At 63.5% G+C, this 10321-nt stretch overlaps 3 protein-coding genes and 1 long non-coding RNA gene across 5 annotated transcripts; 2 read left to right on the forward strand and 2 right to left on the reverse strand.

Moving 5' to 3' along the window:
* Positions 1-356: 356 nt before the first annotated feature.
* Positions 357-2841, forward strand: TGFBR3L (transforming growth factor beta receptor 3 like). The gene is made up of 6 exons (XM_075542069.1): positions 357-426; positions 1128-1264; positions 1342-1653; positions 2221-2347; positions 2451-2609; positions 2774-2841. Exons 1-6 carry the CDS (start codon positions 357-359, stop codon positions 2839-2841), a joined length of 873 nt encoding a protein of 290 aa, XP_075398184.1.
* Positions 2842-5197: 2356 nt separating this feature from the next.
* Positions 5198-5950, reverse strand: LOC142444830 (uncharacterized). Its single transcript, XR_012783935.1, has 2 exons — positions 5659-5950; positions 5198-5415 (listed from the first exon to the last, which is right to left on the reverse strand). It is a non-coding gene; the product is annotated as an uncharacterized LOC142444830 (long non-coding RNA).
* Positions 5578-7920, forward strand: SNAPC2 (small nuclear RNA activating complex polypeptide 2). Of its 2 annotated transcripts, none has more exons than XM_075546103.1 (5): positions 5578-5799; positions 6334-6444; positions 6563-6631; positions 6801-7065; positions 7131-7920. In XM_075546103.1, the coding sequence occupies exons 1-5, from the start codon at positions 5617-5619 to the stop codon at positions 7487-7489; spliced, it is 987 nt and encodes a 328-aa protein (XP_075402218.1). In that variant the 5' UTR covers positions 5578-5616; the 3' UTR covers positions 7490-7920. The 2 variants fall into 2 exon arrangements, with proteins under 2 accessions (XP_075402218.1, XP_075402227.1); XM_075546112.1 differs by having other exon boundaries at positions 5580-5799; positions 7158-7920.
* A 975-nt stretch (positions 7921-8895) lies between these two features.
* On the reverse strand, positions 8896-10273 carry CTXN1 (cortexin 1). The gene is made up of 2 exons (XM_075536170.1): positions 10127-10273; positions 8896-9763 (listed from the first exon to the last, which is right to left on the reverse strand). The coding sequence occupies exon 2, from the start codon at positions 9742-9744 to the stop codon at positions 9496-9498; it is 249 nt and encodes an 82-aa protein (XP_075392285.1). The 5' UTR covers positions 9745-9763; positions 10127-10273; the 3' UTR covers positions 8896-9495.
* Positions 10274-10321: the final 48 nt, after the last annotated feature.

Genomic DNA, 10321 nt, shown 5'->3' on the forward strand with positions numbered 1-10321 from the left:
GGAGGGTAGTCTTGGGGAGCATAAGATGCCCAGGACTAAGTGGAAGGTAAGAGGTCCAAGATCACCCTGAGATGCCTATCTGCTTCTGGAAGGTCACAGCCCTGGAAACCCCATGGAGCTGGTCTGAATTCTGCACTCACGGGCTGGCTGTCTTGGGAGTGGGGGAGGTGTGTGTGTGTGTCCATAGTCACAGGGTGGCCAGTAGGAGCCCTAATCCCTGGTAGGCCTTGGGCTGAGGCTCCAGTGTCCCCTGAATCCCCCGCCCCCACTCCCTGCCAAGGCCAGGGTCACCTACCTGTGCCTTCCTGAGTAGGTGCCTCTTACTGGCTACACACATGCACAGTCTGCCACACAGCATGCTGCCTGCCGGGCTCCTGCTGCTGGCCCTGCTCCAGGGGACCGCTACCCTGCGCAGCGAGCTGATGGGTACGTACTATGGGCTAGGGCCACTCTTCCTGTGTGCCCTCACCACCACCACCCATAACTGGGGGCAGGGGCTTCACCTGGCCTTTAGCTTGACCTAGATGTCTGAGCACCTTCTGTGAGCGGCAGGGGATAGGCTGTCTAGACTGCTGCTCAGGAATGATGGCCATGCGGAACATTCCAGAACCCTCTGCCTGAGGGCAGGCACCTGAGTTAAGGGACCCCTGCCCTCTCTCACCTGCTGGCCTCAGCCTGGCTGGCCTCTTCCCCCTTAGCCTTGGTGAGGAGCCTGGACAAACGAGCCCCAGATTTTGGTGGCCTGGTGACAAGTTGTTCCCTGAGGGACTAGAGTTAGGGACCCCCATCTCCATTCCTTTAGGAAGGGAAGGGGGAAGGGTTGGCCCGCCTTCCCTCCTACCCCAGCCTGATGTACCTCAAGAGAAGCCTACACCCCTAGAGTGAAGTGCCTCAAAGGGAGGTCTATGATCCCCCAGTCTAGCCACCACCTGCAGGCAGCTAGTTATCCAACCTTTCCCGGGCTACAGAGCCCCTGCCACATTCTTCAGGGGCGGGGCGGAGGACAGCCCGACCTGTGGGGTGGCCAGGGTCAGTCAGGCTGGGGATCTCTACCAACTGAGCATGTATCCTCATGGAGCAACAAGGTCACTTGCCCAGAGGACCTAAGAGGCAGTGTCCCCTACTAGCACCCCCATTCCCAGCGGCTCCTGGGCCCTGGCTGCGCCGGCCCCTCTTCAGCCTGCAGCTGTCGCACACACAGGATGCCTTCCCCCGTCTTGAGGGGCCGATCGAGGTGCCTGCGGACAGCCGAGTGTTCGTCCAGGTGCGGCCCCAGGGCCTCCTGGGGCGGGAGGGGGTGGGGCGATGGGGGCTGAGTCTGATGGCGCCCCTGCACCCCAGGCAGCCCTGATCCGTCCCTCCCGGCGTTGGGGCCTGACCCTGCATCGCTGCTCAGTGACACCGTCCTCACGGCCTGGCCCCGGCCCCGCGCTGGCGCTGCTGCACGGGGGCTGCCCCGCGGACCCCTCGGTGCTCTTTGCGCCGCCGCCGCCGCGGTTCGGTGCCGCCCACCCCGCGCGTTTCAGCTTCCTTCTGCGGCCCGTCTTCAACTCCTCCATGCAGTTCCTGCACTGCCAGCTGAGCCGCTGCCGCCGCCTCCCGGGAGCCCGCCGGGCCACGCCGCCGCCGCCTCTGCCGCCCACTGCTGGGAACGTGGGTGCCGGGCCCCTCGGGGTTTGGGGATCAGGCGATGGGGCACTTCTGGAGTCTGGGTGTAGACACTGGATTCACACAGGGCCCCCTAAGGGTTCTTCAGGGGCCAGTGAACATTGGATACACTGTCCGGGAAGCGGGTTGCAGGGACCCCTGAGGGCCTGATGCCGGGGTTCTCCTGTTGATTCTGAGGTTAGGGACTAGTGGGGCTGGCGGAGGATGGCCCCACCCTTTGAGGCTGGGCTGGGCTGAGCGCCCCTAAGGCAGTGGTTCTCAACCTTCCTCATGCCGCCACCCATTTCTTACAGCTCCTCATGTAGGGGTGACCCCCAGCCATAACATGATTTTCGTTGCTACTTCATCACTGTCATTTTGCTACTGTGATGAATCAGCAACCCCTGTGACAGGGTCGTTCGGCCCCAAAGGGGTCGCAACCCATGGGTTGAGAACCGCCGCCCTAAGAGGTGGGCTTTATGAGTCGGACTCCTAGACACGTGGGTGGTTTATCTGTTAAGGGTGAGGCTGGTGCAGGGCTGGCCTCCTGACGCTCCTTCCCCCCACCCCCAGTGTCTGCCTCCGGATGCGGCGTGTGCGGGCGCCGGCAGTGGCATCGGCGAGAGCCTGGGCGCCCGCAGCCACCACCTGCACACGCTGACGCAGCCCATCATGGTCACCCTGCCGCGGCTGTCCCCACGTGAGCCGCAGGCCTGCTTTGCAGGAGACCCTGGGACCAAGGAAGCGGGGTGAGGTGGTGCCCATATCCCAAGCCCAGTCTCAGCCTTCCACTCCCCGCCCAGGGCCGCCCAAGGGCGTTCCAGGCAGGACCGCGCGTCCACAGTCCGTCACACGAGCCTCCCTGACCCTGGAGGTCGCCCCGGTTGTGGCGCTGGTGTTGGCCGCCTTCTTGCTGGGCGTCGCGCTGGCCACCGGCCTCGGCCTCGTCTGCACCCACTCAGGTACCAACTCCCGCCGGCCAGGACTCCTTGCTGGGCGATCCCAGAACCGGCTGACCGTCCCCTGCAGACCTGCCCCTGCGATGCCCGCAGCAGCCCCCAGGGGGCGGCCGCCCCGGCCCAGCTGGCTGAAGCCCCGACTTCTCAGCTGCCTGCCTTTCTTCCAGCACCCCCATCCCTTGGGCCACCCCCGAGGGCCACCCGCAGCAGCTCTCAGCCCAAGAGGTCCCAATGAGACAGGTAAGAGAGAGAGAGAGATTGAGATTGGGGTGAGTGGGGAGGAGAGCTGGGAGAGGGGATGGTCAATCTTAATTTGCGCCCTGGCCCTGTTGGAAGGGTTTTACTTTAATCCCAGAACACCTTTTAGGGTGTTACAACTGCAATGCCCACTTTAGATCTGAGAAGAATGAGGCACTCTCTGAAATGAAGGAATTTACCAAGATTTACACTTGGTGGTGCTGCGATTTGAACTCATGCAGGGGGGTCACCTGTGGTGGAATGTCTGCTCTGTGGGGGAGAGGGGCCCTCCGGCCCTGAGCAGGCCATAGGCAAGGAGAATTCCGGAGCCAGACGCAGACACCACTCATCCAGCTCACACACAGACTGACCCAGGATGTCAACGGCTGACTGGGAAAGAGATGGTCTGCACAGTACCCCTCCCTACCCCCATGAGCCTGCTCAACTTCAGCCAACTGCCCTGTTCTTGTCCCCTCACCCCACCCCACCCCCACCCCCAGCAGGACCAGATCAGCCAGGAGCCTGATGAGACCACCAGGACCTCTGTCACAGCCCCCGCCTTCCCTCCCCCTGGGCTCTAAACAAACCTCCTAACTGCACTGACCTGCTGAGTCCTTGAGTCTTTGCACTGGTGCAGGGCAGGGGTGGGGGCGAGCCCGAGGCAGGGCTGGGTAGGGCAGGGTGAGGCCTGGGACCAGAGCTTGGGAGCATTCCTGATTGGGAGAGGTCGAGGTCTGGGATGGGAGACACATCGCGTGTATCACACCAGGAGGCACCCTGGGACACAGTGGTGAAGGGGCTGGCTGGTAAGTCAAGGTCAGAGGATGAACCCACCAGCTGTGCCCTGGGGAAGGCGTGCAGCCCCTTCAGCCAGGAGGTACCCTGGGGCAGTTCTCTTACAGGGTGGCTGAGTCGGAATCAGCTCTCCTTGGTACAGGTAGATGCACATGAGTACACAGGTGGCCGAAATGCTTTGTCCCAATCCTCCAGTTCCACCAGCTGCCCTCGCACCTGTCCAGTTGCCATCAATTCTCCGAAAGCCAAGCCTTCTTTGCTCAGGGATTCCGCCTCACGCCTCCACTCTGCTCCTAGATTTTCAAGTGCATTCCTTAAACCTCTCATGCGGAAGCTCCTCTCTGCAGGAATCACCTGCCCCAGCCCTGCGGTCAGCTCTGACACATAGTTTCCCAGAGGGCAGAGTGAGACTGTAGGATTCCCATGCTTTCCGCATCTGGTTTCAAACTGCTGACCTTGCAGTTGGCAGCCTAACCTGTAACCCACCACCAAGAGCGTCAGTTGGTTTTCGGTGCCATCGAGTCGGCTCCAACCCACAGCGACCCCGTGCACAACAGAAGGAAACACGGCCAGACCTGGCACCAGCCTCCCAACCGCTCCTATGCCTGAGCCCGATGTTGCAGTCACAGAACCAACCCATCTCCTCGGGGACCTTCCTCTTTCACTGCCTCTACTTGATTTGGCAGGACCACTGCAGGGAGTGGTCTCCGGGCAACGTGGCCAAAATGCATGAGAGGAAGTCTTGTCATCCGTGCCTCTGAGCAGCATTCTGGGTAGACTTGTTCCCAAGCACATGTGCTGGTTCTCTTGGCCGTCTCTGGTACTTTGCAATATTCTCCCGCACCGCAACCCAAACACATCGATTCTTTTCCATCTTACTCAACCTTCAACTCTCACCTACATATGATGCAGCGTGGGTCAGGTGCAGGAGCCCCGGGGGCACTGTGAGTTATGTGTTCAGCAACAAACCACGAGGTTAGCAGTTTGAAACCAGCAGCCACTTCACCGAGGAAAAAAGAGGCTTTCTACTCGTGTAAAGAGTTACAAGTCTCAGGAACCCACAGGCGCAGCCCTACCCTGCCCTACGGTGGTCACCATGAGTCAGAATGAACTCAATGGCAGTGAGTTTGAGTTTGGGGTCAGGTAGGCCGTAGTCCTCAGAATAGTCTTGCTTTTCAATACTTTCCAGAGGTCTTGTGCAGCAGATTGACCCGGTGCAATTGTTTGATCTGTGGATTGCGGCTTCCACGATGGTGGATCCAAGCAAGATGAAAGTCTCGCCCACTTGAGTCTTTCCTCCATTCAACCCCCCCCCCCCCGCCCCCGAGACCATTAGCCCCATTGTACAGACAAGGAACGAAGCTCATCGAGGCCAAATCATTTGTCCACGCTCTTGGTCACGACGGGGGGGGGGGCGGGGGGGGCCTTCTGGCCCAGGTCCACCCCACTACAGAAAACAAAGCATATAGATGATTAGGGATAATCTGCTCAAGCGACCCCATGGGGCAGAGAACCTGCCCCATAGAGTTTGGATGGGGTTGTAATAATTTAAAAGCAAAACCAATAAAAAAAATTTTTATTGTGGGAAATTGAGGGAAGGTTTAACAGAGCAATAAGTTTCCGTCTGAGGTTTGATCTTTCTGCAAGGCCCGCAGAGCAGGGAGGCGGGTTGTAACCATTGGTATCTACATGCTGAACCGCTGTGCCACCGGCGCACCATAAAGCGTGGAGTCAGAGTTTCATGAAAGTCCAAGAGCTCAGTTTCCGTTCACCCTTTCTATTGGAAATGAGATAAAACGCGAGACGGTGTGATTTGTCTACAACATTCCCCAGCCCAAGAGGTTCCCTCCGGGCCCAAAGCGAGAGCCACGCCCCCGCCTGCGCCCGCCTCCGCCTCCGCGCGGCCCTTTTTGGCCCCGGCAGCCGCCGTAGCTCCGCCCCCAGGAGCGCGGCCGCTGCGCCTCCACGGCCGGGCAGCATGAAGCCGCCGCAGCGGCAGCGCGTGGCCCCGGCGCGCTACCTGGGCGCGGTGAGCGGCCCCGCGGCCTGGAGCATCCGCGAGAAGCGACAGCTGCTGCGGCTCCTGCAGGCGCGGCGAGGTCAGCCGGAGCCCAACGCCGCGGACCTGGCCCGCGGGCTGCCGGGCCGGAGCGAGGACGAAGTAAGGGGCAGGCTGGGGAGCGGGAGCCGGGCGGGCCGAGGGCGCGGCTGCGTCCCCCGCCCCCCAAGTTGACACGCAGTCGGTGGAGTGCGGAGGCTGAGAGACGGGGCGGAGCTCGGAGAAGTCCGGCCGGGGCGGGCTTGGGAGTAGTGGGCGGGGCGATGGGCGCTAACCGAAGTTGCGGAGTGGGCGCGGCTAAGATGTGGGCGAGACCGAGGGGCGGGGCAAACGGGTGGGGAGAGGGGAGCGAGGGTAAGGGGGAGTAGAGTGGACGGATTGAGCAGGAGGCCGCAGCAGTACGGGGGAGTATTTGACGTGGGGGCGAGTTCATCGTTCTAACGAAGCTAGTCTGGCTCTGGGGCTGACCTGCTGGCCCGGCTACAGGCTAAGGGGCACTAGGTGCCCTGAAAGTACAGAAGAGGGCTGGCCCAGGGGTCTCCGAGTGGGCAGCGGCTGTGGCTTCTCCCCATTCCCGGGGCGTGTGGAAAGCCCAGTGGACTTCCTCGTGCCCCCTGCCCGCCCCCCTCCCCCCAGGTCCGGCACCTCCTCCAGCAGCTCAAGGGCCGGGTGGCCCGGGAGACCATTCAGAGGCTGCATCCAGGTGGCCTGCTGGGTCGACAGCGGCAGCCCCCAGCGCCCATCGAGGTGAGGCAGGTGGCAGGGAAAGGCTCCCCCGAGCCAGACCCTGGGGGTTAGGTTGGGAATCAGGGACGGCAGGGCTTGGCAGACCCCTGAAGGCTGCACCCTCTTGATGCCGTGCCAGGTATGGACGGAGCTTGCTGAGAAGGTGACCGGCCCACTGGAGGATGCCCTGACTGCAGCCTTCTCCCAGGTACTGCCTCTCCCAGATAGGGTACCCCCTACCCACAGTCTTTCAGTCCAAACCAGATGGCCCAGCTGTGAGCCTGGCCAGTCCACGGACAGCCTGAGCCACAGGCCCCATCTGAGAGGGTCTGGTGAAGGGATGTGGGGGCCTTTTCTCTGATGACCACGTCCAACAGGTGCTCACCATCGCAGCCACCGAGCCCCTGAGCCTCCTGCACTCTCGACCTCCGAAGCCCACTCGGGCCCGTGGGAAGCTGCTGCTGAGCACCCCCGGGGGAATGGAGGCATCAAGCCCTGAGGGCCCTGCCACCCCAAAGGCCCCCACTGAGTCCCCAGCTGGCCCCTCCTCGAAGGAAGACTTCCCTGTGGACTTTGAGAAGATCTACAAGTTCCTGGCATCCTTCTCACGAAGCGGCCCAGGACCGGAGCTCTCTGCAGCTGGTGAGTGTGCAGCCAGTGGGCCTGGGGTTGTGGGCACACTCAGGTTGCAAGCCAGTCCCCTCTAGGTCGCTCCCTCTTTGCTTCCTCCCTAGAGTCAGCTGTGGTCCTGGACCTACTCCTGTCGCTGCCCGAGGAGCTGGCCCGCCTGCCCTGCACAGCCCTGGCTGAACACATGACGGGAGCTTACCTGCGCCTGACGGCCCCCCAGCCCAGCCCAGCCCAGGGAAGCCCGGAAACCAGGACTGAGGATGGGAGTACTGGCTCCAGGGGGCACGAGGCACCCAGCCAGGCCACTCCCCAGACCTCCGAGTGTGCTGGGCCCAGCAAACCGAAGTCAGCCTGGCAAGCAGCTGGGGTCTGCCCCCTGAACCCTTTCCTGGTGCCCCTGGAACTTCTGGGCCAGGTGGCCACTCCGGCCACATGAGGATCCTGGCCTGCAGGAGCCACATCTGGACAGCATGCTCCCTTCTGGCAGGGGTCAGCCCCCGGGCTTATGGACCCATTGTGGTGGAGGGTCCTGAACTCACTGCCCAGCCCAGTGTGGCCTGGAGGCCTCAGGAACCAGGCACAGTTGGGGGGAGGACACAACCAAGGGGGGTGGAGGTGAGGGTGGGGCAGGTGCACGTGCATGGAGAACCCAGGCTACAGGACAGACTGACTGAAGGCCGGCTTTCTCTGCTGCCAAGCCCGTGTGGCCTCCTTCCTGGCCAGAGGCTCCAAGGGCTGGCACCTCATACAGCCAACCCTCCACCGGCCACCTCTGTCCCAGAGCTTCCTCAACTTCTCTGTCCTTGACTCCTCAGACAAGTCCTGTGCACTCCCCTCTTGTCTTGTGAATAAAGTTCTGACCAGTCAGCCTGCTTGCCTGCCTCCCTCCCCGTGAACTTGAGGTGGGAGGGTGACGTGACACCAGAGCCAAGGAGTGTTCAGACCTGGAAGAGGGCCTCTGCTCCTGGGGCCACTGTCAGGGGCGCGCAGTGGTTGCATGGTTGTGTGATGAGGCGACCTTTGGGGACAGTGGAGAGCTGAGGTCAGACAGAATGGAGAGGGAGGGACTGCGGAAGTGGTTATCAGGAGGTGGGGTCCCAGCACACAGCCTGGAGGGGAGAGGTCTGCTGACAGGAGGGGCCCCAGCAAAGACCCTAAATTCCAGGAGGTGTTGCCCTGTGGAGGGGAGGCAGGACAGGTCAATTTGCGGAGTGTGAGATCAGGATTCTTCAGCAGGAATGCTGCATGCCCTTCAGGCTCCACCCTCTCCCTGGAGTAGCCTCCGCCCTCCAGCTCCTGTGCTGTCAGAGTGGGTGAGTTTCTTGCCTGCGGGGCCAGAGCTTGCACACAGCCTTCCTTTTATAGAATCATGTTCCCCCACACATTGCACACGGCTCCCCGGGGGCGCACAGCATCTCCTGGGCGAGGAGCCCAACCAGCACACTCCGTGGGCAGGGCCGTGCTGCACCAGACCCACGGTTTCTAGGCGCGCATGGTGGTGGTGGGCAGCGGGGGTGGTGAGACTGCTGTTGTGGTCCCTGTGCCAGGAGGCGGGGCTAGTTCATAAAAACAATACTGCTGGTGAACGGAGTCCCCCCCACCCACCCATTCTCAGTGGCCTAAGTCCATCCAACAAAAGGTGAGGGAAAGGTTGGAGATGCAGAAGACCCTAGGGATGTCGGACAGACCAGCCCTGTTATCTCCGAACCCCAGGACTCTGGACCCCGGTGGCCTGGCATGTAGAACGGGGCTGCTCTAGGGGGATCCAGCTCTCGGCCCTCCCTCCAGACTTTTACAAGGAGGCGCCAACTTGGCACCCCCTGCTTGGCTTGTAGGCAGTGCTCAAGAACAGCTTTTTATTTCCATCACCTGCCTGAAGGCAGGGAGGAGTGAGGGAGGCCTGGGAGAGGTGGGAGGAGGGGTCAGAAGAGGCAGCGGGTGGGTAAGGCGCAGGGATGAGGAGGGGCAGGGGGCTCTGGCCTGCCAACGCTCGCTCACGGAGGCCTGGATGTGTCCCGGGCACCGCAGCGACTGTGGTCGTTCCCTGGGCGGGACGCTGGCCCCAGGCTCCATCTCCGGGGCAGGCTGGATGCACAGCGGCATGCACGTCCACTCCGTGGGCTCAGACGTGGCTGCCTAACACCTAAGGGGGATACGAGGGCAGGGCGGAGGGGGCACGGCAGGGCTCCGAGCCCCAGGAACACGCTGGCACTCATGCCTGGTGGCAGGGCAGAGCAAAGCCACCTGCGCGCTTGGGGCGCTCCCAGCTGAGGATTCGAGTGGGGGGCCAGCCATGCTGGTGAGAGGTGGAGAGGACAGGGCAGGGCATGAGGGAGGCTTCCGCTTGGCGGCGACGGGCATCGGGGGGGGGTGCGAGGGGAGTTGGGGCCGGGGGCGGGGTTCTGGGAGACCCGCGGAGGCCGGCCCGGGGCGCGCCCGCACTCAGACCAGCGCGTAGTCGAACTGCCCGCGCTCGAGCGCCTCCTTGTGGTCGGTCCAGGACGAGGCGGGCATGCGGCTGTAGGGGTCGAGCAGGATGCGCACGCAGCGGACCATCAGCAGCACCAGCACCACGAGTAGGCAGAGCACGAAGGCGAACACCGTGCGCTGCTCCGCGTCCAGGCCCGCGCCCACCGGGGGCCCGGTCGACGGCGGGAGCGGCTCCGGGGACAGCGTCCACGTCGTGCTCATGGCTCACATCGCCGGGCGCCTGGCGGCACGAGAGGAGGTTCGCCAGGGCCGGGATAACCGCAGTCCCGCCGCCACGCCCTTCACCTTGCGGGGCCCCACCCCGCGTCCGCACCTCTGTCCCTGGGCCACGCCCATGCTGGGCCGCGGACTCGCCGCCACCGCCCGCCACGAGGGGACCCAACTCCGGGCGCGCGCGCAGATGGGGGTGCTGGGAGCCACAGGGCGAACCCCAGCCACCGGGCCGGCGCACAACAGGTGCGACGAGCGGTCGCGGCTCGGGCGGCGCGCGCGGGGGCGAGTCCCCTTGTCCCCGCCCAGATGCCTTTGTTCTGGTGGCTCTAGACCCCCTCCCCCACCGCCCCCGGTCCCGCGCGCCCCTCACCCTGGGCTCGACCCGGCGGACACGGACCGCCCGGCGGCCGCGCTCTCCCAGAATCCGTGCTGGCTCCGCTCAGGCCTCTCCCAGGAGACAGCAGCGGTGGCGACGGCAGCAGCGCGCCTCTGGCTCGGCTCAGCCCACCCCACCCTACCCCACCCGCCCCTGGAGCAGCGGAGACCAGGCAGGCGAGGGCGCGCG

Source organism: Tenrec ecaudatus, chromosome 1, assembly GCF_050624435.1.
Source record: "Tenrec ecaudatus isolate mTenEca1 chromosome 1, mTenEca1.hap1, whole genome shotgun sequence".
In the NCBI taxonomy this organism is placed as follows: domain Eukaryota; kingdom Metazoa; phylum Chordata; class Mammalia; order Afrosoricida; family Tenrecidae; genus Tenrec; species Tenrec ecaudatus.

Bases quoted from the DNA above. Each gene is read 5' to 3' on its own strand.
- CTXN1 (XM_075536170.1), bottom strand. From the start codon at position 9,744: ATGAGCACGACGTGGACGCTGTCCCCGGAGCCGCTCCCGCCGTCGACC.
- SNAPC2 (XM_075546103.1), top strand. From the start codon at position 5,617: ATGAAGCCGCCGCAGCGGCAGCGCGTGGCCCCGGCGCGCTACCTGGGC. The intron at 5,800-6,333 runs GTAAGGGGCAGG...CCCTCCCCCCAG, and splicing joins CGGGCCGGAGCGAGGACGAA to GTCCGGCACCTCCTCCAGCA. The intron at 6,632-6,800 runs GTACTGCCTCTC...CACGTCCAACAG, and splicing joins TGACTGCAGCCTTCTCCCAG to GTGCTCACCATCGCAGCCAC.
- TGFBR3L (XM_075542069.1), top strand. From the start codon at position 357: ATGCTGCCTGCCGGGCTCCTGCTGCTGGCCCTGCTCCAGGGGACCGCT. The intron at 427-1,127 runs GTACGTACTATG...GTCCCCTACTAG, and splicing joins CCTGCGCAGCGAGCTGATGG to CACCCCCATTCCCAGCGGCT. The intron at 2,348-2,450 runs GTGAGCCGCAGG...CTCCCCGCCCAG, and splicing joins CCTGCCGCGGCTGTCCCCAC to GGCCGCCCAAGGGCGTTCCA.